Genomic DNA, 27402 nt, shown 5'->3' on the forward strand with positions numbered 1-27402 from the left:
GCTGCGTCCATCTTTTACACGGTATGTGACATTTACACTTTATCCTTTACGTTTGTACATTTGTTTAAATAAAAACATTGCTTAATTTTAACTTTATTTTAAAATATAAACTTGCTGCTGCTATTTCAGTTGATAGCTACATCCGGTAGATTTGGCTTCCAAATGTTTATATTTCACCAGTTCTAATCTTTTTTTTTTATATGTACTTGGACTCATTGGTACAATCGCGTGTATTAAATAACCTCTTTTATGAACTCTGTTTTACCAGCCAAGCTAACAGGTGCTGCATGTAGGACAGGTTGTAACTTGTAGATGACTAGCATGCTAGCAGTTAGTTTCATGCTCATTTTTTTTTAAATTTGACCTTTTTAATAGAAAAGTATGTGTCAGTATGGGTTACAGATATTTAGGACGCCATGCAAACACCAGGCTAATCTACTTTCTTGTCCTTTTTAAAAAAGAAATATTTCAAAACTTTTAGATTATCATATTTTAAAAAAAGATTTCATTTATTAATCTTTGTTTGTTTTTGAATTTTTAACTGTGCCCATTGTTTGAATGGTTGTGATTCAGTTATGATGCAAAAAGTCACTTATAGCACATCAACACATTATTATCCCTACAGCCTAAAGATGGAAAAGTCATGCACATCAGGAGGCAAATTTAATTGGTTGATCAGCCATGTCACGCCCTTAGGCAAGACCCCATTACTCTAGTAATAGTCTGTCTACATGACTGGACCCAGACTTCATGATAATGTAGACTGGGACATTGGAATCTTGTCATCTACACCGGGTCCAATTCAATTCCAGATCTATTCCAATGGCAAATCACAAACACTTGCAATAGTTCTCTTAAGTTAGTAACGTATGCTATCTGCACAATAGAGCTATATCAGCATTTTAAAAGGTAAGATGTTAAAAAAAGACTATATAACTAGCTAATACAAACATTATAGTGGATTATAGATGTAGATGTTAGACATGCTAATTGACACCAGATTAAGCTAGCAACACATAATTAGTTGCTCCAAGTTACTTTTAAATGCAAATTATTTTTTAACCATAGCTTTTTGCTGAGTTGACCAAATTTAATATTAGCCAGTACTGCATCTGTAATATGATGGCATGTGTTTGTCTGGTCAGCTGATAAAACGATAACTGCACAACAGTCGTGGAAACAAGTAGCGGTTTTTGTGATATATAGTTATAAATAAAATACTTTTATTTGAGACGTCTTGTAAACACTGTTTTTAGGCTTCGTGGTCTTGTTGACAGTTACCTGTATTGTATTTCTGCTCTGCCAACAGAACGTCGAGGAACCAAATGAGACTGAAGACACAAGGTAAGTTTAAAATATGACAGCGGCTCCAAGAAAATATTACATAGAGGCTAAATAAATATGTGTGTTGGCATACTAATACTGTATTACAGGGTAATAAAAAAAATCATCTCCTAATGCATTTACCTGGCTAAGCTTACACAGGCATGTCTAACATTTACTGTCTTTTTCTCTCTGCTATCTCTCTCCGCTCAGGAACCACAGGAGGATTCAGCCTGAAGACTCTGCAGTGAGACGGCGCCCTGACCCTGAGATTCATCTCCAAGAGTTTTTCAAGCTTTACCCGCTTCTTCTTTTTAATAAACCAAACATTATGCTTCCCAGTGGTCTGGTTTTTTTTGTAAGGGAAAAAAGAAGTTCTGATGCAGTGCTTGTACATAATTCATTTACAGATTTGTTGTTGTCTTAATCCATAGCTAAGATTGTTCTTCCTAAATTAAGCCAACCGTTTTTCTCCTCTGTGTCGGTGGGATAGCTGCACATGTATACTGTTAACTCTGAGTGAGTGGAGCGTCCCCATGCAGCACAGCACTAACAGGAAGACTGTATATGAGGATAACAGCAGGGAAAGACACAAACTGTGTAACATGCTATTCATTTTGCCTGGTTTATTAGACATGTAAATAATTAATTCGCTGTGATAACTAATTGCACAGTAAAAAAAACTAAACTAGCATAAATGAAATGTGTTTATATGTCAAAGGCTGGCTGTTAGAAAGTCCAAAAGGAAAAACAAAGTCCGACAGGAGAAATAAAGCTGGAAAAATACTGACGCATGGAACGACGAGGAAATGCATGAGAGATGTATATAAACACTCTGACAAGGACTAAGGGGGAGACAGCACTGTATATACAAAAAAGGAAAAACAAGACACAGCTAAATAGAATCAGAAAACTAGATAAAGAGGAAGTAGGACTATCAAAATAAAGCAGGAAGTAACATGGCAGATAAAAAAAATCTACCACAGAGATTTGACAAAATATGGTTAACTTAGCATTAAACTTATGATTAATTATAACCCATGAATCTACATAGAAACTAGTGTTCCAAAACATCTAGAAATACTACAAGATTACTCAGAGAAATATACAGAAAATCAAATCCAGACCTGAATCAAAACTAGAAATGGAATTGAAACAAAAAACAAATGAATCTAAAAAGTCTAAAATCAGATTAAAAAAAACTAAACTAAGGACTGAGAACAACAAAACTGCTAGACTGTGACAAATTATGTATATCCACCCTAAAATGCCTTCATGTTTTCCCATTTAGAAGCAGAATTTACACCAGCAGGACAAAGAAATTCTGCGATTTTCTCTTTGAATAGCTTTTACAGCTGATTCTGAAACTGTTATCAACTGTTATCTGCCACCACCTGTTTCACAAAAAACAAAACAATAAACGTGGGCTATTACTTTGTTAAGCGAGTTAATTTTCATTTCTTTTAATAAGTTATACACAAAAGGTGTGACTTATTTCAAGCACTTTATTACTTAATCTTTTGTCCTAGGCAGTCTTATTTCTAGTGATGCAAAATTCCTCTGTTCTTTCAATAATCTGTTGGGTCTACTTTTAGAGTAAAGCAGAGTGTTTAAACCGCCACGTTTGTTTGCTCTTATATCAACTGCTGATAGCAAGAATGTTGACTTTGATTCCCATTTATATGAAAATGTCAGAGATAATTGCTTCAACATTTTCATTTCAGATTCTTAATCAAGTGTTTGAAAGCAATAAGCATCAATATATGGGTGTTTTTCCATGCATCTAGTGTATATGCATACATATTTGAATGATCTGCTACAAATGCCACATCTTCCCAATATTGTGCTCAGTATAATAAATCTTAAAAGCTGCGGGAGTTTAATGTCTCTTCTACTCATTGCATCACCAGAGGAGCAAACAGAGTACCAATAAAGCAGTGAAAACCAATAATGAGTCAATAATATATGCTCAGTGAGATATTAGTCAGCCTATTCCTCTCTCCCTGCAGACTGCGGAGCTCTGCCGTGTTTGTCTTCTGCGGCTGATGCTAATGATGATGATGGAGGCAATGGTGGCGAGGACGCCAACAACGCCCATCCCTTCTACCCAGGCCTGCAGTTCTGCGCCAGCCGGTACACAGACCGAATATATCTTTACTCCAAGGTACCGCCGCCTGTCTGTTTGATTGTGCATATTTGATCATAGACTGAGCTCATAAGGGAACCAGAGAATTTGTGTGTGTTTTCACAATAATTCTTGTTCCTCTCAAGGTTGTGCCATTACAGGAAACGTTGCACCTGCCTATATTGTCCATCTGTGCCAAAGAATTACTCTGAGCTTAAATGCAAGTCAGTGTTTAACTCACAGTGAGATTCAGTCGTTTTGTGTTTTCTGCCACTCTGTGCTGCACACCTTGTCTTTTATTTTAGGTTCTCTAAGGGCCAGAAACAAATTGGTGTGATAACACAACGGCAAAAAAAAAAAAAACAGTGGTGGAAATTCAGCAGTTGATGTACTAACTGTTTGCTTATGAACCAGTGATGGCAAAGGGAATCTACCAAGAGGGCTGCCAGTAAGGGGTCAAGTGGTTTCACTGGGTGAAACACCATGGCAATTCAGGTCCATGGGATGGAGCAGAAGGAGATTTGGCTTGTTCTGATATGAGGGCAAATTCTTCTCTTAGAAACTGAAGGGGATTTCATTGGAGGTTGGGGCATCAGTTATCTGGATAATTCTCAGAGCTCAGGTGGAGTGCAGGATTCATCCAGATATTGAAAATGGCTGGACAAAGCTGGACTGCACAGATGCACAGATCATGGCAGTGCAGGAAAAAGCTCCAAGCACAAGATATACTACACTACGGCAAGACCCAAGGTGCAGTTTGTGCAGAGATGCTCCGGAAATAATTCAGCACATTACAGAAGGGTGCAAGACGCTGGCAGGCAGGGCACACAGTACATGGAGCATCATAGCCAAGTAGCGGGCATAGGATACAGGAAGATCTGTGCCCCCTAGGGTGGTCCTGTGGGACTTCCAGAGTCAGAAGGTCAAACTGGTGATGCCTAACCAATTGGACATAGTAGTGGTGGCCAAACAGAGGAAGAAGACAATCACTGTTGTTGCTGAACAACAGGATCTTGCCAAGTTTAACAATGACTCCCACCTGTGCTGTGTTCCAACACGGTGCCAGTCCAAACTTCTGCTGGAGTACAGGAAGGCATGTTCGGAGGCAGCTATAAAAGTAATGGAAGGAGTGTAAAGGTGAGAATAGGGACACCAAACAAAGGGACTGAAGATGAAGGGTAAAAGAAGAGAGCGGCCTGATATGCATGGATGCAGGGAAGGAGGGCATGCAGAAAGTTGGTGTGACTGAAGGAGATGTGAGGGCAGGGTGGAGGCAGATGATCCACTATGGTGACCCTAACACACACAACCCCAAAGAAGAAGAACCCAAGCGAGTTACTATCTGACCCACAGCTGCCTGTGAGCAGCTGGTTCATTTGTTTTGGTGATTCTGAACAAGATCATAAGACATTATTCTAACACTGACTTAATTAATACCTGTATTCTGACAGACATTTCTCGATGTTTTGCAGTAAATCCATAAGTTTCAAGTATTAAAAAAGCAAGTTACTTGACAGTTGACTTGTGATATTGCACAGCTCTGTGTGAACTGTGGAAGAGTTGTAGCTAAGAGTTTAATTATAACTCTTTTTCAAACATTTTTTTGCCAGCTTCTATTATTTCATGAGCCTTTTCATACTGGGACAGGATTTTCCCTGGATCTGTCGTGGACATAAGTGAATTCAACTTGAATTTTCAAATACAACACATTGTCGTGTTGTGACGGTGACAGGCTGTGACTGGCTAACTAAATTGCAGCAGAAAATAAAAATATTTTCCTGCCACAAACAAAAGTACAAATAACAGGCAAAGCACCACGTTATGTTTTTGTTATGTTTTTGTTATGTTTTTGTTTTTTGCGTGCACAACAGTTTGGGTAGTTTAGTTAGTAGCTTAATAACCCACATCATGATTTTCAGCTGCGTTCCTCCCCTGCGCAGTACTTGTTGGCTGATAAATACTCTTATAACACTTTGTCTTATATTTCTATAAGACAAAGCTTTTAAAAAATGCTTCTTTTTCTTGTGCTGCATTAAATGTGAGGAGACGGCAGCTCCTCTTACTCTAAGTGAAAGTCAGACGTGTGGTGTAATATCCTCCATTTCAATTCTTGCAACAAAAAAATAGCTAAAAAGCCAAAAAAGTACACATAAAGGTGTGATGTCCACTTAATGTTTTCTTTTATATCCTCATGTTCTAGTGAAATTTACCTGATTCCATGTTCAAGATCTGCTCAGGTTTGAGCTGCAAATAATCGTTTTTAATCATTTAATCTGCAGCGTTATCAGTGTAACCAGCTGTTCTGGTCAAAGTTTAAGAAGAAAAAAAGTAGTTGCGATTAAAACAGGTGCAGTTAATTAGTGTAGAAACAACATAAAAGGCAGTTTTAACGAGCTTTTAACGAACAGGAAAAAACAGGCTATAATGAAAGCTACGTGATGCTTGATATGCACCTTTATTAACCTTTGCTGCATTTTCAATTCTTCTCTTAGCATTACAACACTTTAACAAGCTAACTGCTAGTAAAAACTGGTAAAAAGTAATATCTGTGCTTCACCACTAGTGACTGGACGTCCTGCGTCCTGCCTCTTGGTTGTGCTACCCAGACCTAAACCACATACAGTATGTCCAGTGGTGCAAATATATTTGAAACTGACTATTTTCTGCTCCAAAGGGAATGCTGGAGAAACAATCCCAGCATGATTCTCCCCAAATTTTCCAAAACGAGTAACAAAGGCCGTCGTGCTGGCTCCACACTAACTCCATCACATGCTGCCTTTTCCCCTCCTCTGTGCTGTGCGTGCATTACTGCTGAAGCATTCAAGTCAATTTCAGTAATGGATTTCTTCCAAAGACATAAGAAAAAAATATTTTATTAATAATGCTGAGATTTGTTAAGGGTTTATTTCAGCCAATTACTCTTGTATTGATCTTCCTTTTGCCTCTCAAAAATAGTAAAGCAGCAACCTTCGCCGCCTCTGTGGACCAGGCTCCTTTGCTGTGGAGTAAAAGGTGAAAGAAAAGCTTTTTAAATCCATTCATATCCCTCCGTTCAATACAAATTAAAGGTTTAGGATTTACCAGCGTATTGCCAATATGATTTAATAAGGTGCCACCAGTTTCCAAGCTGCCTTCTAACGTTTCCTCTTTTATCTACACTTCTCCTGTATTTGTCAGCAGCCAGTAAAGCGGTCGTCTAAGGATTTTATTTAATATATTTGGTGCACAAAAGGTTATTCCTAAAGTAAAAACTGAAGGAGGCAGCCGAACAGTTTTAAATATTGAACTTGACATACCAAAATAACCCTGTATATGGCATCTGGGTTTTTTTGGCTGGGCCAACAAAAAGTTTGCATTCGTATTAGTACTAGTATTACTTATGGCTCAGTCATGCAGGTGTAGAGACTGGTCAGTAAAACCCTGGCAACCACTGGTCGCTAGGGAAAAATCTATATTCCCCAGCTGGTTGGAAGTTTTGGAAAACAAACATCACCAGAAACCTCTTTGGGTTTGCGTAGTTGCTAGCAGGTTGCTGCAATCGCTTATAGTTTGCATGGAAGACACAGATTTGTCTGCAAAAACTCGTTAAGTAGTTGTGAAACTTGAATAAGGGTGCAGAGACTGCTCTTCAAGATTCAAGTTAAACATTTTGAAACATATTCTCTGCTTCTGGTTTGCATCAAATTCTTCACAGTGTTAGCGCGTGTCTTAGCGAGTAGTTGGCAAGTGTGGAGACAAGTTGAAGTTGGAGTCTTCCATACAAAATACAGGCAATTGCAGCAATCTGATAGCAACCAAAACAACCACAAGGAGGTTTTCGATGTAACACCTTCTTTCAACAATTTCATTTAATGACAGCATCTTCGCCGACCAATCATTTTTCTATGTAGTCTCTGACTGGTCTGTGTGACTGGAGGCCTTAGTATGACCAGTAATGTGGGTTTTAAATGTTACTGTTATCACTGAGTCAGTTCAATGTCATGATAGCTTCCATCTATCCAATTTCTGCCACTTATCTGGGTCACAGGAGCAGCAGTCTAATCAGATATGCCCAGACCTCTTTCTCTCCAGCTACCCCCTCCAGCTCTTCTGTAGGACACTGAAGATTTTATGCCTGATAAACCTCACATAGTAGGTGTCCAGGAAGCGCTAGAGGACACTGCCGGATTTTTGGCACTGCACTCACAGCTTTGATCCTGATAAAATCCTAATTTATCTGGACTTTTGTCCTGGCACAGCCATTTATGAGGTTTAGGTGGCACATAGGTTTGGATAGCTTTTTCATCATTTAAAAACTACATTTTGCATTTACTCGGATAATTTTTCTCGAATTTTAATTTTTAGTGAAACAATTATGCAAAAATCTAAGAAATCGCCTTGAGGCGACTTTTGTTGTGATTTGGCGCTATATAAATAAAATTGAATTGAATTGAAATCAGGGAGGAAGTACTTTATATACTTTTTCACAGCACTATAAACATATTTTGCTGGAACCTGCCTGCTAGAAATCTGAGTAAATCATGTTTCTATGATTGACAGAGGGAAACTTTTACAAATACACGTGCAGCAGCCAAAATAACAGTCACCGGTAACACGTTATATTTGAAATGAACTGCGATAACGGGCCGTTAGACTCATTGATCTTGCTTTAACTAACAGCACCGAACGCCAAAAGCGACATCATATCTGCTGGTGCAAGCCACACTTTGGAGGGAGAGGTTTCAACAGTTTGAAGAGATGACACTTTCTTATTTCTTCCCATCTGGTTTTGACTGCTTCTTCAGTGCTGATGCAGAGGTTCTGTCTGAGTGGCGACGGCTATCGTTCAGGAGAATCAGCACTAATATAAATGGCCTAATAGTAACCCATGAGGCACTTTTATTTGAAGAGTTCAGGTGTTTTGTTCAGTATTCAAGCCAAATGTTCTTTTAGCGCCTTCCACCATTGAAGCTTGTGGCGCGTCCTTCCACCAGCAGACTAATACAAGCAAGTTTAACTGCAGTATGGCTCTGATTACACTCCTGTGCATTCTTGGCACTCCCCTCGAGTGCCACTTGCCAACAGACCTTTGTATTGATCACGTTGTGATACTTAACGCCCTTTTGCTTCATTCATGAGGGATCAAGTTCCTTCCCCACTAACTCAGATAAGAGACAAGAGGGTTTTACATAAAGAAGAGCAAGACGCTGAACTGAATCACCAGTGGAATCTTAACCTGACAGCAATAGACAAGTGTCATGTACGCGTGGCTGAGACGATAAGCTGAGGAGATAAATGTCTCCCGCTGTCGTTTAAATGATAAAGTGGAGGAATTCTGGCTGGAAAGCTGTCACATTGGGATAATCCTGGACAAGGCAAAGTATTCACACAGGGGCTACTCGAGGCACAATCAGAGGAAGATTTGTCACAGAGGCTTGAATGAGAAATATTGAGAGTATTAGTAATTTTATATCCATTTACTACACAGCAAACAGTTGTTTTATTCAAGGGTTCACTGGCCCTACTCTTTGGTGGGTGGGTTCTTTGACTCCTGTCAAGACCAGGAAGAGCTGATAAGTGTGGTGAAGAACCTGAGGATAGTTCAGAAACGCCATATGTTGGACTACAATTACTTTGGCATGTTGTGATTTCTCAGACTTTTCTTGCGCTGTTGTTACATGTGACAGGCCACTGAATAATGGAGCAGTATAGCAATCCACATTTGTCAGGACCTGCACACATCGATGACTGTTTTATTCTTAGAATATCTGGAAAGACTTCAGTACCTATACGTTCATCAGGCTTTTGGATGTGCATGTGGAGTTTTAGTGACAGCAGAGAAGTGCAGAACAAAGACTTTGAAGAGAAAAATGAGTCAATTAACCATAAGCTGTGTGTTAATGATAGACCCTTGGTTATTGAAACTGGATGCAACCATATTTTTAGAAGCCAGTGCAACGTGAGCCTGATGAGCGAACACCAGAGACTGTGTATAAGTGATGAACGTACCTACAATGACGTCGCCTAAAGGTTTTCTGTTTCCCGTTTTCACTGTCGTCATCTTAGCTTTTTGGAACCAAACATCAGGAGTGACTGTAAACAGAGAGATACTGTACTCTCGTATACTAGCAGCCTGTTATGAAGCCAAAACATCTTTATCATCCATCTGGACACTAAAGAAGAGTTTCATTTTATAAACTACACGTTTTGATTAATAAGACTTGAAACTAGAAACTGAAGTCATGAACTTAAGGCACAGGTCAGAGGAGCTAAGACCATTTACCCATGGACTCAGAATGGCCACACCTAAAAAACAGTTTTTTGGGTTCTTCTTGACACGATATTTCAAAAAAAGTAAAAAATGAGTATGCATGGTCACAATACATGATCCTAGCTGATAAATAAAACAAAGTCAGTTATTTTAGCACATTTGTAAAGCTGATAGTGAACAGAGTTGATGCTAACACTGCTAATATCCACAATAAACCAATGTCTTGAGCCACCCCACATTTGTTTATAGTTTGCTTCAAAGGAGCTTATTGCTCAAGTGATCTTGCATTAAAAAAGCATAAAAAGTCTCCTAATTCAAGGGATGTTTTTTCTTTGTCTTCACATAACAGAATCAATCCTGAGATACTTTGTTACCATGTAAAATAGTAACAAAGTATCAATTTTCTTTCCCATTTCTTTACTTGAAACTGAAAAAAGTCACAGATTACACCGTCTGATTGGCATGAAATAGTCTGCACCACGATTGCCTCACATTATTTTTATATTACTGAGCAGGTTTCTCCATGCTATCACTGGTAGCAATGCTTGGCTAAAACATTAATTATTTCAAGTAATGGGCATTAATCTGTCTGTCAGATTTAGTCACTCATGAAAGCTAACCCCTGTATTTGGTATGTGTGTGTATACGTATGTAAAACTGTGGTCAGAAATTTACATCCACTCCTCATTAGTATGAATTTCATGGTCATTTTGGGCTTTCGTGATTTCTTTGAGCAGTCCTTTTTAGTGGTAGAATGATTGGACAGCAAACATCTTTATTGACTTAAGAATTGGATGCATAGGTTTAAATATATTTCAGATGTCCTATAATCAGGAGTACAAATTATACATACACTTAAATAAATAGTGCTGGAGGCACGCTGGATGTGGATCATTTGGTTTCTGTGGAATATAAAGTGGGGTGCAGTGGACTGTCTTTGTTTGAGGACATCATGTGGAATTTTGAGTTTAGGAGCCGGGTTAATGCCTGGGGCGTTCCTGAGCATTCTTTGCGGTGTGACAGGGTGCATTGTCATAGGGGGATGTGCTTCTTCTGCAGCATTGTTTAGGTGGGTGGTACATGTTAAAGTATGTCCAAGTATTGTAAATACCACCAGGACCAAGGGCTTCTCAGCAGCATATGGCTTTGCAAAGAGATGACCATTAAAAGCAACTGTCAGTGGTTTTAATGTTTTGGCTGATCATCATTTTATTCAACCTGAAAATAAACATACTTCTTTTATTTATATAATAATAATAATAATAATAATAATAATAATAATAATAATAATATCTTATGTTTGAATGAAACCAATATTTTCAGTTGCTTTCCTCATGAGCTTGTTAGTGGGAAGCATAGTGTGCCTCTTTTCAGTCACATCTAGCGGGGCTCTAATCCTGCTTCATGCTGTTACAGCACAACTCGCTCCACCATTCCCCTGACTCTCCATGATATTTATTTTACCATAATCCAAATAAACACATGGGCGTCTTTGCACTGCGAGTACAGCGCAAGAGGAAAAAAAAACTTCCTAATGTTGATTTGTATCTCCAAATCCATGTGCCGGCTGCCGGCAGGTATTAACCTTTAGGCTTTATCCTTTCTCCTGCCTCCTGCCTGTCCTCTCCGACCATCATCTTCATGCCTGACGTGGCTCTGAGAGCTGAAACCAGATTGTGGCTTTTACCTGAATCCGCCCATCAGCCTCTTTCTTGTTTGGTACAGTCGATGTTGTTTGATTGAAGTTAACTCTGAGGGTAAGTGGCTTGTCAGTCTTCAAATTGGCAGTAGTTAGTGCTAATGAAGCAGTAATAACCTGGTAAATGTTCTTTATTGTGGTTATTTTTTACAGTGATTATGCAGATGCTTCCAAGCCGCTGCGGTATGATTACCTATAATTACAGTGAGGTATATTCTTATGGGTTTATTCCTGGTTTTTTATCCTCTTCATAATGCTCATTATTTTTGTTACTAATGCATGCATGCATGCTGTCACAAGAGAAACAGGATCTTCAAACATATGTTAGAATAAAGGTGGATAAAACAAGCAAGATCACTAATGAGCTCCTTGGTTACCACAGGAATTACCATGGCAACCAATAAAGAAAGAAAGTGTGGCCAGATTACAGAATTTAAATGAAACTAAATTCAAGTTCTGTAAGTTGATAATTAAAAATCTGATTGCTCTGCAGACAATCCCTAAAGTTTTGGTGCAGAATGAGCTACAGCACACAATGAAACTAATTGCATGTGAACGCTGCAAAACTGTATATTCGGTTTCTAATTACAGACAGTTTAGGTCCTGCAGTTACTTTTTATTTTCCGCACGGGAGTTGTACAGAAGAAGTAGATAGTTGTACTGTTGCTCTATGGCTCTGTGAGGATTAAAGAGCGTTTAATTCATGGCTATTTCACTAAGAGTCTCTGAGAGTTTTATAGGTGAGAGCAACACATCCAGGTATTTTGGCCTTTTTTCAGCTTCTGAAATACGTCATGGCAGAATTGTTTGAGAAACCGCAGTAAACAAATTGCTAACATTATAATAGTTAACAGGGGTCTTGCAAGTTAACTAGCACCCTGCAGTCCACTTGTTAACATTTACGTATTGATACTGTTATTATACTGCTTTCAGATCCAAGCCTGTCTCTTCAACAGGCTTCAGTGCCGTGTCCCTTGGTTTATAATAAGCCCAAGTCCTAAAGAACTATTCAGTTGTAGTTTGAACCCTGTAAAGCTTTTTATTAGCGCTGTTCATGGGCTGCAAACTTTCAAGCTAAGTTTAAAATGTCAGCATTAATTACAGCCCTCACGCTCGCTGAGTCCTAATGCTTCAGAGCAGATGACTAAAAATGAAGTTTTCAGTCTGGAGATTAAGCTTGGGATCAAAACTTTCTGATATCAAATAATTCAAATGATACAGCAACATATGAATTACCTGTAGTTGGGCATACGATGGGACCTGGTACCTGTACCTCACTTATTGACCCTCACTGTGCACTTTCATTGGAAACATTTAACTTAAACCTTTTAAATGAGGTCACCGCTGTGTTTGGAGTAGCATTATGATAAGCAGGCATGGCCAGTGGACAGCTACTCTCCTGAACCCTTCAAAAACTCACTAGTATTAGTTTTTCATCCTCCTTGCTGTCTGGAGTTAGTTTATGTAATTACAGGCCACTTTTACAGGCCGCTTGTCTTGATCCAAACAGCTCTGTGGCTCTTCTGAGAGGAGAGGACACTGATCTCATTTAACTTTACTTACTTCCCATGTCTCCTGATAACAGAGCGTTGTAATCCACAAGCTTTTTACGTCATCCTTGCAAGAGAGTCTCCACATGAAAAGCGGTGCTTTAAGCTAAATCGATACACTGTTTCCTCTCCTCTAAACTTCATTAAGCATAGACATTGCAGTATTCTCAGCCCAGGTGTCCAGCACCCAGAGAGAAGAGAACTGATTGTAAGAACTGGGAGGATACAGTGCAGGACAAGCATTTGACTATGGCTCTCATTAATGTCTGCTATCTAAAAGAGAAATGCACGGCATTACAAGAAATTATTCTGTTGTAGCTAATGAGAAAAAAGAAAGTTCACACAGAGACGCCCACCTTCTCTGACACATAGTTAACATTTATTTGATAGCGTCGGCAAGGTTCTTTGCGATGTATCCCTCCTCCTTAGCTTGAAGTTATATAACCACAGTATTGTCCTGACATTTCTCCTCATCGGGCGAGTGAAACAACGGCGCTGCCTCGTGATTCGCTCCAATGCACGCTCGGCGAACGGTTGTATCTCTGTTTGCTTCGGTTACACCAGTGAGTCAGCGGCAGAATCCCACGTCTCACCAACTGCTTGGAAGGGAAAACACGAGGAGCCACTCAGAAACGTCCAAGCATGAAGGGCCTGTGCGCAGTGTAGTGGTGTCACTGCGTGTTCGAGCACTATTTATTGCTTCACAGACCCTCTGGTAGTTTTTATGTGTCTCTCTCTCTGTGCCTTGTGAGTGGGAGTGAGGGTATCTTAGCCAAAACTACAGATTTTTTTCTTCTTTGCAGATCCATAAGTATTTGGACAGTGACATAATTTGAGGTATTTTGCCTGCGTATGTCAGTACATCCATCCTTTTATTTAAATTATTCAGGTCCAGCTCTCTCTTTTTCCTCCTCATGAGCTCCTGCTGGTTGGACATTTCCAAAACCTTACCTGGGAAGTGTCCAGGAGACGCATCCTAGTTAGATTCGCAGACCACCTAAGCTTTTGATGCAGTGGCGCAGCAGCTTTGTACTCCCTAATGGCTAAGGACCTCATCCTCGCCCTACAAATGAGCTCAGACGCCCACCTCATGAGGAAGCTCAGAGGTGAGGGTAGGAACAGAGATTGACTTGTAAATTGACGGCTTTACCTTCACAATCAGAGTTCTGTTTACCATATCAAGCCAGTTAATTACTTGTACCACCGCAGGAGCTGCACAGGTTCATCTGTTTTCCTCCTGCTCCACTTCTCCTGCGTATGAAAATGACCCTGAGATGCTTGAGCTTTTCCCTTTGAGACAGCAACTTATCTCCAACCTGGAGTAGGGGTCCACCCCTTTCCAGCAGACAACGACTTCAGACTTGAAAGTGCTCATTTTCCAACCTAGCTGTTGTTTGATGTTCTGTAAAGTGCTCCACAAAAAGCAAAGAACTCCACCGATTTTAATGCAGTTTTAAACATAAGAATTCTTCGAATACTCGGATGCAGTCTTATACAGTCAGTAACCACGGACATCTTCAAATGCTGATTTTTCTACCTTAAGATGCTCTGCCAGGCTTTCACTGCAGCGCCATCAGTTGTTGCTCGTTTGTGGGTCTTGCTGCTGTTCAGCCATCTGTGCTATGAATCACTGTCCCACAAGTTTTTCAGCATTTGGCTAAATCTCAGCAGAGTAAAGCCGTTTACTCTTCAGCATTCCTCCTGCTACTTCTATCAGCGTTCACGTCCTCAGTAAACTTCTATTCCATTGGCAGCCGAACATGCTCGTGGATCACACTGCTTCTGCCATGTTTCACAGATGATGTGGCATGCTTTGGATCTTCTACAAGTTGATCTTGTAGAAGATCCAAAGGAAAAAATGTTCCAAAACTGGGGAGGAATGCACCAAATACTTCAGATTGATTTGGACACTGCTAAAGTTTCTGCTACTGCTAATATTTCTGTGTGGCTGTAAATCTATTAACAATCATGGAACATTTTTCCATGAAGCTGAAAGTCTACATTTCTGCCACAACTTGATTATTTCATTTGAATCCATTGTGGTGCTGTACCTGAGCAAAACTGAAATTTTTTTTACTGTGCATAGAATTTGGGACCTTAATAAAGCTATTATTTAATATCATTTATAATATTTTCAAGTAAATTGTGGATTTGTGATTGTGTGTGTGCCTAAAACACCTTTAAAACAACCTCAAGGTAGTTTTATTGCATCTCGCTGTGATTTATTCATAATTTGACATCCAGAAAAAATGACGAAAATATCAGATAATTAATCCAGAATTAATATTCATATCAATCTGTACGAAAGAAAGAAATATCTAATACAGCTCTACAGTATATAAATCCCGTTAGACTTCTCGTCTCGCAGGTGTAGGAAGAAAAAGTTTTGAGGCATCTGTGAGCAGTTGTTGCTTTGAAACCACTTTCTACCTAAGATTTTAGTCCCTGTTGGAACTAGAAAACTGATCTTACTGTTTCTGTGCTTCTTGTGAATTGTTTAAATATTCTTCTGCTTTGAAATCTATCCAGGTGGAAATGTGTATCTCAGAGAAAAAAAAATTCAAATTTGAGTGTTAAATTCAAATTTCAAGTGCATTTGTCAAAGGAAAATATAGGCTATAGCTATACATGTTTATGAAGCATCCATTACCTTTTATACAAAGACTAAGTAATGATCTACTTCAGTGGTTCTCAGTTTTTTATCTGGTATAACACAACAGATACCTCACATGGATGAAGTACTCTTCATCCATAACAATCATACTTGTTATTAACCTCTGTCTCTCTTCCACAGCATGTCTTTATCCCGTCTTCCTTCTCTCACTCCAACCGGTCGCAGCAGATGGCCCCGCCCCTCCCTGAGCCTGGTTCTGCCAGAGGTTTCTTCCTGTTAAAAGGGAGTTTTTCCTTCCCACTGTCACCAAAGTGCTTGCTCATAGGGGGTCATATGACTCTTTATGTATTATTGTATGGTCTACCTTAAAATATAAAGTTCCTTGAAACGACTGTTGTTGTCATTTGGCGCTGCATAAATAAAGTTGAATTGAATTGAATTGAATCTTGCCAAAAAATGAATATTCATGTAATTTTGTTAGGGTTAGAGGTCCAGTGTTGAGGCATTTTTATTGAGCTCTGGGTTTTACCATTTACCCATTCTTCTCAGCTTTTGGGGAGTTTAGTGAATTCATTTTAACTATTTTAATATATAAAATACTTACCAAGGTATTAAAGCTGTTATAATTTTACTCATATAGCTAAGCTGTTTTTACCATTACTTTATATATATGCAATTATTCATGTTTCTCAGATCAGTTTATATTAGTTGAATGAATCTTTATATGGCTGCTGTAAAACAATACTTGTGCCTGTGTTTGGGAATGGTTGCTGATCTGTAACATAGCTGTAATCCTTATTACTGTTGGCAGTCATACACAAATGATTCCCTGGCAGGTTTAAAACTATAATGGAAGGCTTAATGACATGTGAAGCTTGGTAACGTCGATCGTAGTTTAATTAAGATGTTTTTAGCTCATTACTGTATTTCTGACTGTGTTTATTCAGCTGTGTCTCATGGCTTTCATTTAGTGGACTCAGTTGTGAGGAACTGACATAAGTACACATAAATGCATATAATTTACATAAAAATGTACATTTATAAATATAGTCATATAGTTATTTAAAACTCATATAACCATGAAGGCGCACAGTTTCTAATTCAGCAGAATTATTTTGTATCTTTGGCTGTGTTTACACGCAATTTAGAGATAGTATATAAAATATATATGTATGTGAATAAAACTATATAGTTGCGCGTTATGATCTGCAACTCATTTCATCAAGGAAACTTGGTCAGCATCATAAACTGCATATAAACGATGGCAATAATTGAGCACTTATTGTTTAGTGAAGTCCCCTTTGTGTCGTAGCGATCTTAGTGTTTTGAAACTAGATGTGACCGAGGGACAAAGCAGGCTCATTAGCTAACAACCTGAGACTGATAAGCTGTTAGCCAATGAGCTGTCAGCCTGATCAGTACTCCTCTTCTTCTTTAGGGGTTGCCACAGCAAATCATCTGCCTCCATTTCACGCTATATCTAGCATTTTCAAAATAAGCTTCCTGTTCTATTCAGTATGACTTGAAAGTAGCATCTGAGCACATAAGCTTGTCAGAAAAGTGTTCACTGATCACAGGTCAGTGGAACCTAAGGCCATTTTCCCCTCTATACTGCTGGACACCTTACAGCAACCAGAAGAGTTGCCCTCTGCTGGCCATTTTAAATTATTGAGGTTTCTTGTGTTTGTTTTGGTTTGGTTTGAGGTCTCTTTCCATCCATCCTTACCCTTTACTAACGGCTCGTCTAACTGGGGTTAGAGAAAATCCAGGTACACAGGTATAGGGAGTCAGCCAGTCATGCAGAAGGCTGCCCCTCCATGAGCCAGGTTCTGTCAGAGGTTGTTGTTCTTCCTCAATATTTACCGTGTAAATATGAAGCTCTTTGAGATGACTGTGTTGAATTGGCACTTTATACTGAACTGGAATTAAAATGTTTCAAAAGCTACAGATTGCATGGCTGCCTCCAAAGACTTCATATTAGATGATGAAGGGCAAATGTGGAGTAACAAACTATAAGTCAGGCTAAAGATGTTTAGAAATAATATTAGTTACAACTTTACAATACTTTACTTGATGGTGGTAACTTTGCTTCAGGCTGTCTCCTTCGTCTCTGTCTCCTCATCTTTCAGGACGGAGCTTCGCTGAACTTGAGTTTCATCCCATTGGACATCAAGCTAACCAACTGGGATGACCTGCCCGAGGCCTTCAGCCGGCGCAGGGAAAATCGAATACAGGTCTGCCCTTCCCGCCGGGCTGAGTCTGGATATGTGCGCGTCTCTTGCGTGCGCTTTGATATTCATGAATGTGTGTGGGTGTGTACGTGGACTGGGGCATTCACACCAGGGAGATGTACCTACTTAATTTGTCGTTACTGTTAAAACACTTTAGAGGCAAATTACACTAAAGTTGACTTCTAGGTTATAAGATGTGCCACTGTTTGCTTCTTGTGATTGATTGCAAAGACAAAAAAATGTAGCCATGAGAAGAATTTAAGATGATGGAAAAGTCTGCATATGCTAGAGTGTGGAGCTAAAAGTTTTTCACTTAGTGTGCCCATAGGCTGCGTTAAGGATGACCTTAATTTTAGACTAAGATAATTTAGTTTCATATCTCACCAGTGGAGCTATCGCTTCAATTCCACTGACCCAGTGAAGATGAGACATGAGGCAGTACGGAGGTTATTAAACCTAATGGATGTGTGTGTGTCACTGGCATGTGAAACTAATGACACCTCTGATCATGAGCAGGAAGAGCAGCAGCGCACCATTGGGCCCCTGACAGATAGGTGGAGTATGGACGCCCACGTTTCACTACTGCAGGGCCTGACGAAGGAGAGCAGGAGAGGGAGGAGGACGAGGAAGTGGAGGTGGCGGACGATGGAGATAGGACAAAAGAGGGGGGGTGGCTTGGGGGTTTGGGCTGCCGAGGAGACGGGCAAAAGAAAGTGTGCAGTTTTATGAGGGTTGTTAAAGGAGACAGATCATCGCCTCAAACGACCCAAAGCACCAACCAGCTAATATTAAATCCTGCAATCTGCCGTGTCGGTACCAGCTACTGACAGAAGCCCCGCCTGTCACGTTGTTTATGTTGCTTTGTTAAACCGAGGCGTGAGTTGCAGCCATCCTCCAACCCATCATTTATGCCCCGTTACACTCCAATTGTCCATCACAATCAATACTTAGCAAGCGGTTTAATGCGGGATGTGAAACGTCTTGGATGGGGAAGCAGTGGTGTGTAAACACTCCTACAGCCAGAACAACAACACTGGCAAATGAATCAAACCATCTTTGAGATGAATGGTCAGTAATTACAGAATATGTATTAGAATAATCTGTATTTTATGAAAACTGGATAATGTTTCTGTGAAGATAATCATTAATTGAGGTTAAAATACAGTTTAGTGAAGAGAACACAACCCAAATAGTTTTCAACAAAAACCGTTTTAACGTCTTTGCTTTTATATTCTTACTAAAGCTACTCGGTCCTTATTTACATTAAGCGAGAAGTTGCACCTGTAGTGTAGTTGGCTTTGGTGCCGAGGCTCAGGTCATTGTTTGTCTGAAATAAGCCAAAATAGCTACCAGACCCCTTTAAATTAACATTTTTGTGATTAGCTGGCCCTGCCAAACAGAAGGTTTTAACAGATGGTGTTCTCACACTTTGAGCTCTGTAGTTACAACTTCAGTCAGTCAGGCCTAGAGACTGGTAAATGGTCGCCTGGAAAACGTGTATTATCAAACTGTTTGGCAAGAGGTCGCAGGAAATTACTTGCAGTTGATTGGTGTAATAAGTCACAATAATAATAATAAGTCTGGATGTGGTGCTGCATCCAGAATTTTCTAGCTATTTCTTTGGTCACTAGCAGTTTACCACAGTTGCACACTCACTTAAACTAATTGCAAAGTGGTTGTGAAACTGTTAAAAGTCCAAAACAAACTGGAAAAGGAGAATGTTTGCTTCAAAATAAAGTAAGGAACAACAATAAGAAAGAGACTGGTAAAAATGGCATCCATGGAAGAGTTCGAAGGTGAAAAACAAAAAGATCAAAACGATTAAAATGGCCCACCTCACTGTTACCAAAACACATCTTGATGATCCCGAGACTTTTGGGAAAATAATCTGTGGACTGACGAGACAAAAAATTCATATAAAGAACATCAAAGCAAGGGTCAAACATGGTGGTGGTAGTGTGATGGTCTGGGCCTGTTTAGATGCTTCAGGATGTGAACTACTTCTGTTAATTGATTCATCCATCCATCAATCTTCTTCCGCTTATCCGGGGCCGGGTCGCGGGGGCAGCAGCCTAAGGAGACAAGCCAAGTCCTCCCTCTCCTCAGCCACCTCCTACAGCTTGTCCGGGGAAACACCAAGGCGTTCCCAGGCCAGCCAAGAGATATAATCTCTCCAGCATGTCCTGGGTCTATCCCGCGGTCTTCTCCCAGTGGGACATGCCTGGAACATCTCGCCCAGGAGGCATCCTTGTCACATGCCTGAACCACCTCAACTGGCTCCTTTTGACATGGAGGAGCAGTGGCTCTACTCTGAGCCCCCCCCCCCCCGGGGTGGCTGAACTTCTCACCCTATCTCTAAGGGAGAGGTCAGCCAAATGAGGAAGCTCATTTCTGCCACTTGTATCCGCAGTCTAGCTCTTTTGGTCACTACCCACAGCTCGTGACCACAGGTGAAGGTAGGGACGTAGGTCGATCGGTGCATTGAGAGCTTAGCTTTTACACTCAGCTCTCTCTTCACCATGACAGACCGGTACAGTGTCTGAATCACTGCAGCCGCAGTACCAATCCGCTCCCTTCTCCCCTCACTTGTGAACAACACCTCGAGATGCATGAACTCTTCCACTTATGGCAGGAGCTCGTCCCTGACCTGGAGTGAGCACTCCACCCTTTTCCCGGCAGAAATGAGATTCTGAGACCAACCAGGTGAAAGCCTTCCGCCACTTGGCTACACCTAAAAATTATCTCCATAAAATTATAAACAGAATCGGTGACAAAGGGCAGCCATACCAGAGCTCATCACCCACCATGAATGAGTCCAACTATGCAGACCAAGCTCTTGCAACAGTTGTATAAGGATCGAATGGCCTGTAGCAATGAGCCAAACACCCCATACTCCCGGAGCACCTCCCACAGGACACTCCGCGGGACACGGTCGTATGCTTCTCCAAATCCACAAAACAGATGTAGACTAGGTGGGCAAACTCCCATGCACCCTCAAGTATCCTTGAGAGTGCATTGATCTGTTAATTGATGCAATCATTAATTCTGCTCTCTACCAGAAAATTATGAAGGAAAATGTCCAGCCATCAGTTTGTGCCCTGAAGCTCAAGCACACTCAGGTTATGCTGCAGGACAATGATCCGAAACACACCAACAATTCCACCTCTGAATGGCCAAACAAACCCCCGAGATGAAGGTTTTGGAGTGGCCTAATCAAAGTCCAGACTTAATCCAGTGAAGGTGCTTTGGCATAACCTTAAACAGGATGTTCATACTAAAAAACACTTGCCTTTACAAAGATTGAGCTCCACAAACTCCACAGTGAAACTTATTGCCAATTATTGCTTGCTATTAACGCTTGCTATTAATTGAATTTGTCTTTGTTGAAATTTGTTGGATGATCTGAAACATGTAAGTGTGACAAATATGGGAAAAAACAAAGAAATCAGGAAGAAGGAAAATAGTTTTTCATGACATTGTATATGGCAAAGCCTTTATTTACATATGTACCATGAAGGCATCATAGCGATAGGAAGAAAAAGGGCATGTGTTGAATGAAGGTGTGGGAGGTTGTTGCTGTTACTGAGCAAGTACAGTGGCTTGCAAAAGTATTAGCCCCCTTGAACTTTCCCACATTTTGTCACATTACTTCCACAAACATGAATCAATGTTATTGGAATTCCACGTGAAAGACCAATACAAAGTGGTGTACACGTGAAAAGTGGAACGAAAATCATACATGATTCCAAACATTTTTTACAAATAAATAAATAAGTGGGGTGTGTGTAATTATTCAGCCCCCTGAGTCAATACTTTTTAGAACCACCTTTTGCTGCAATGACAGCTGCCAGTCTTTCAGGGTATGTCTCTACCAGCTTTGCACATCTAGAGACTGAAATCTTTGCCCATTCTTCTTTGCAAAACAGCTCCAGCTCAGTCAGATTAGATGGACAGCATTTGTGAACAGCAGTTTTCAGATCTTGCCACAGATTCTTGATTGGATTTAGATCTGGACTTTGACTGGGCCATTCTAACACATGGATATGTTTTGTTTTAAACTACTCCATTGTTGCCCTGGCTTTATGTTTAGGGTCGTTGTCCTGCTGGAAGGTGAACCTCCGCCCCAGTCTCAAGTCTTTTGCAGACTCCAAGAGGTTTTCTTCCAAGACTGGCCTGTATTTGGCTCCATCCATCTTCCCATCAACTCTGACCAGCTTCCCTGTCCCTGCTGAAGAGAAGCGGAGCATGATGCTGCCACCACCATATGTGACAGTGGGGATGGTGTGTTCAGAGTGATGTGCAGTGTTAGTTTTCCGCCACACATAGCGTTTTGCATTTTGGTCTCATCTGACCAGAGCACCTTCTTCCACATGTTTGCTGTGTCCTCCACATGGCTTGTGTCAAACTGCAAACAGGACTTTTTAATGGTTTTCTGTTAACAGTGGCTTTCTTCTTGCCACTCTTCCATAAAGGCCAACTTTGTGCAGTGCACGACTAATAGTTGTCCTATGGACAGATTCCCCCACCTGAGCTGTAGATCTCTGCAGCTCGTCCAGAGTCACCATGGGCCTCTTGGCTGCATTTCTGATCAGCGCTCTCCTTGTGCCTGTGAGTTTAGGTGGACGGCCTTGTCTTGGTAGGTTTACAGTTGTGCCATACTCCTTCCATTTCTGAATGATCGCTTGAACAGTGCTCCGTGGGATGTTCAAGGCTTGGGAAATCTTTTTGTAGCCTAAGCCTGCTTTAAATTTCTCAACAACTTTATCCCTGACCTGTCTGGTGTGTTCTTTGGACTTCATGGTGTTGTTGCTCCCAATATTCTCTTAGACAACCTCTGAGGCCGTCACAGAGCAGCTGTATTTGTACTGACATTAGATTATACACAGGTGCACTCTATTTAGTCATTAGCACTCATCAGGCAATGTCTATGGGCAACTGACTGCACTCAGACCAAAGGGGGCTGAATAATTACGCACACCCCACTTTGCAGTTATTTATTTGTAAAAAAATGTTTGGAATCATGTATGATTTTCGTTCCACTTCTCACGCGTGCACCACTTTGTGTTGGTCTTTCACATGAAATTCCAATAACATTGATTCATGTTTGTGGCTGTAATGTGACAAAATGTGGGAAAGTTCAAGGGGGCCGAATACTTTTGCAAGCCACTGTATATCCCTGATGTCTCTGGAGGCGAAACCAGGCTCCAGTGCATAAAAGATTAACTTATTCGAAGGAAGTCTGCCTATTGGATATAATGAAGGTCGCCAGGACGCTGCTCCGGATAGTTCCAGCCCACTTGAGCCCCTGCACTTGCATTTTATAAACATTATAATGTGACACACGAGTGAAATTGTAGTGCAACGTGAGAGACGAAAAAGTCTCATTGTGGAGAGGTTTGTGTTTATCTTTGGCAACTAGAAGCACATAAACTTTTGATGTTTGTTCTATTTTTTGAACCTATAAGTTTTTTTTCCTATTTTCTGTTTTAGTGAAGTAAGAAACTCGAGGAGGACAGAGCACATTGTGTATGTCAGTCTGGTCTGTGACATTTAGATATGTGTTCTGTTAAAGTAATAAACAGGTGTTACAAATGTCCCAGTAACCTGGCTGTAACCATGATACAGTTTAGATAGAATTTTACATATTAATTCCTCATTTGTATAAACACCAATATGAAGGTTTCCTAAAAAGACAAAAACCACTGGGACCAATGATTTTGTTTTGTTTTTAGCCTTTGGAGTATCATTTACCACCAAGAAAAAAGTAAAACTTAAAGGATAAAAGTATCATTATCATACATCTTTGTCCAGATACACAGTGAAAATCAAAGCACCCTCTGTTTCCACCCACACGTCTCACCTATTAACCTGTCTGACCTTCGGCCAATCTGCAAGCTGGAAGGAGCATCCCACTCTCCTCCTTAGTTTCAACTTTTGACATCTGATTCAACTTTTTGGCTCTCATCTAACCTCTGATGGCCTGGCAGCACAATTACTATTTCAGATTTTCACTAAGCTTACCCACAGTCTTCATCTCTACTTTCCTCCTGTCAGGAGGAAGACTGTCTCGCTGTAGAGGAGGGTTTCGGTGCTCTACCGGCACATGACGTTCGGCTTGATGCTGTGATTTGAGTTCCTAATGACAGAGTACTACTTGCCTTCAGTCTCAAGGATGTTATGGGCGATAATAATTTAGTATCGTTTGTGGTTTTAAATGCCGTTGTTCTGGTTTTGTGAAAATATGTGCAAAATAAGTCGCAGTAGATGGCGGCCCCTCGCTGACTCTGGTACTGTCTGTTCCTGATAAAAGCAGAGATGCTTTTATGCTCCTCACATACGAGGTCTTGAATAATCTGGCCCCATTTGATCTTAATGACATTATAGCACTGCATCACCCCATTAGAGCGCTGTGCTCTCAGACTGCTGGCTTACCTGTGGTTCCTCGAGTATTTCAAAGTAGAATGGGAGGCAGATGCTTGAGCTTTCAGGCGCCTCTTCTGTGGAACCAGCTTCCAGTTTGGATTCGAGAGACAGACACTATCTCTACTTTTAAGATTAGGCTTAAAAATGTCCTTTTTTAAAGCCTATATTTAGGATTGGATCAGGAGACCTTGAATCCGTAGTTTCTTCCTTTTAAAAGGGGGTTTTCCTTCCCACTGTCACCAAAGTGCTAGCTCACAGGATGTTTGTTGATTGTTGGGGTTTTCTCTGTTTTCTTTGTATTGTTGTTGGGTCTTTTTACAATATAAAGCACTTTGAGGCAACTCTTCTTGAGATTTGGCCAAATAAAAATAAAATTGAATTAAATACATGCTCTAATTGACAAGCCAGCAGTTTCCAGCATACTTGACAAGGGACCGGCCGGTTAATGTCACATAGCTCATTGCTGTTATCAGATAGTTGTGCGCACACTCAGAGGCAAACGCTTACGTTGCAAATGCTAATGCTAATGTTGTTAGACATTTGCATTAGCATACACATTAGACAGACCTAATCAGGCAGTTAAACCCCCCTTACACAGCTAAACGTGGACATATAAAGTGTGACAATTCATTTTATTATAAAAATAGAATTTAATATTGAAGAAAAAGTTATTTTTTGGTTTGTATATGCTGTCAATTCTAGTTCTGGAAACTGGAATCAGCAAAAATCTGTATGGGCTATCAGAATCAATCCAAGAAAATTGCAATCAGTCCTCTTTTTTTTTTTTTTTTTTTTTCTTATTACCTGTCCCGTTTGGCTCTTTTGCCATCAGAATTGTTGTCTAAAGGCAAAGAAAGATGCCCAACGGATTTACTTTACCAAACTGACCATCCCAGCCTTGCCGTAATGGTCCATTTGATTCACCTTTTATTGTTTATTTTATTTTCGCTTACTGAATACGGGACAGACTTGACTGGGGGAAAGAAGGGGAGAAAGAAAGAGGGAAAGAAAAACAGCTGAGAAGAGGGACGGGGGAGAAGGGCAAAAAACAAAAACCAACAGAACGGGCAGAGAAAAAAAATGCATATATCAATCACCTGGATCACCTGCTGAGAAAGAAAAAAGAAAACAAGCAGAAGAGAACAAGAGTAATAGAATAAACAACATCACAATGATATATGGGAATATGACACTAAATACTAAATATTAAACATTATTGTGCAGCACATAAGATCAACAGAACACAGTGTGCTTTGAGGTAGGAGCCAAAAAGGGTGTAGTTTGTGGGTGTGATCACCCGTGTGTACACCTGTGAGCATGGACGCGCTTGTTTTTTTTAAAAGGTTCTTCATGTATGATCAGTTAGTAAGTAAGATATTTCAGACATTATTCTGACACAGAGGAGGAGATACTGGAATTATAATTAGTATCTATGCATGCATTTGTGATTTTGTTTGACCTTCCCATTGCTCACAATTTGAATTTGTTCACACTGCAGATGAGTGTCTCAGTCCCCAAACAAGCTCTCTTTTTCGGTGGAGAAGCAGTCTCCTCATCCGCAGTGAGTGTGGAGAAATCAACACACATGAGTCTAGGTCCTTTGTTGCTGACATTTATTGATAAAAACAGTAGTTTCATTTCATGTTATTTCCTTTTTCATTTCAAGCAAGGAAGTGGATGTAGTTAGTAAGTAAGATATTTCAGACATTATTCTGACACAGAGGAGGAGATACTGGAATTATAATTAGTATCTATGCATGCATTTGTGATTTTGTTTGACCTTCCCATTGCTTACAGTACAAAAAACCAACCATTTGTACACATATGTACTAATAATAATAAAAAGTGAGTGCAACACTGCAACCCATCACCCCGTCGTTCAGTGGTCGTTGATCAGTGGTCCATTGTGGCACCATTCAGAGCACTGGTACAATAGTACCAGCAAGATATGGGAAGACATTGCAAATGTACTTGGATTTTAGGTTGCAAGCCACCCAAAACTTGATCCCAAACTTGTCAGGTTTACTTGCAATATACTGCAGGAAACCCGTCACCCCGTCGTTCTGTGGTCCATTGTGGCACCACTGATCAACGACCACTGAACGACGGGGGTGACGGGTTGCATTGTTATGTGGTCACACCCCCGTCGTTGATCAGTGGTCCATTGTGGCACCATTCAGAGCACTGGTACAATAGTACCAGCAAGATATGGGAAGACATTGCAAATGTACTTGGATTTTAGGTTGCAAGCCACCCAAAACTTGATCCCAAACTTGTCAGGTTTACTTGCAATATACTGCAGGAAACCCGTCACCCCGTCGTTCTGTGGTCCATTGTGGCACCACTGATCAACGACCACTGAACGACGGGGGTGTGACCCCGCTGATCAGTGTGACCTGACCCCACTGATCAATTGTGATCAAGGGTATATATATGATACAATCTCACTGCACTTAGCCTAACCCTTCATTGCCCTGAAGAATCCTGTGGTGTACGGACCTCCTCTCCAAGGAAAGAAAATGCAGAGAAGACTCACCACCCAGCAGGCGTTGGAAATGATCCTGGCGGAAGTCGACCCTTGTGACTCGGATGGAGAAGACCTAGAAGTTCAGCCGGATTCGGACTCAGAGCTGTCTGATCAGTCTTCCGGTTAGTTTCATTTCATGTTATTTCCTTTTTCATTTCAAGCAAGGAAGTGGATGTAGTTAGTAAGTAAGATATTTCAGACATTATTCTGACACAGAGGAGGAGATACTGGAATTATAATTAGTATCTATGCATGCATTTGTGATTTTGTTTGACCTTCCCATTGCTCACAATTTGAATTTGTTCACACTGCAGATGAGGAGACTGCTTCTCCACCGAAAAAGAGAGCTTGTTTGGGGACTGAGACAGCGAAAGATGGCACAGTGTGGCGTGAAGAACATGTGGGGACCCGTCTCCCTTTCACCCCTATAGAACCGTACGCTGCAGATGGAGAGCCAACGGCTAAGGCCAGGAGAAGTATCTTGAGTCGCCTTCAGAGCTTCCTGTGTTTCATCACTCTTGACATGCTTCGTAGCATTCAAGAATGGACTATTCAACATGCACAGCAAACGGAGCATGTTTGTTGGTTCATGGACCTCCCTGAACTAATGGCATTTATTGCTATTGTCATCTTGCGGGGGGTTTACAGGGTTCCATCTGT

The 27402-nt window shown here is 40.6% G+C and overlaps 1 protein-coding gene across 7 annotated transcripts in view; it reads left to right on the top strand.

The window, feature by feature from the left end:
- zranb3 (zinc finger, RAN-binding domain containing 3) overlaps window positions 1-27402 on the top strand; it is a 135633-nt gene that overhangs the window by 79139 nt on the left and 29092 nt on the right. For all 7 annotated transcript variants that reach the window (XM_026158746.1, XM_026158745.1, XM_026158744.1 and 4 more), the window contains exons 15-16: window positions 3333-3487; window positions 17691-17795. In XM_026158746.1, the coding sequence (XP_026014531.1) occupies window positions 3333-3487; window positions 17691-17795 (260 nt within the window). The remainder of the gene's footprint in view (window positions 1-3332; window positions 3488-17690; window positions 17796-27402) is intronic.

The sequence above is a fragment of the Astatotilapia calliptera genome, chromosome 23 (assembly GCF_900246225.1).
Source record: "Astatotilapia calliptera chromosome 23, fAstCal1.2, whole genome shotgun sequence".
NCBI lineage: Eukaryota > Metazoa > Chordata > Actinopteri > Cichliformes > Cichlidae > Astatotilapia > Astatotilapia calliptera.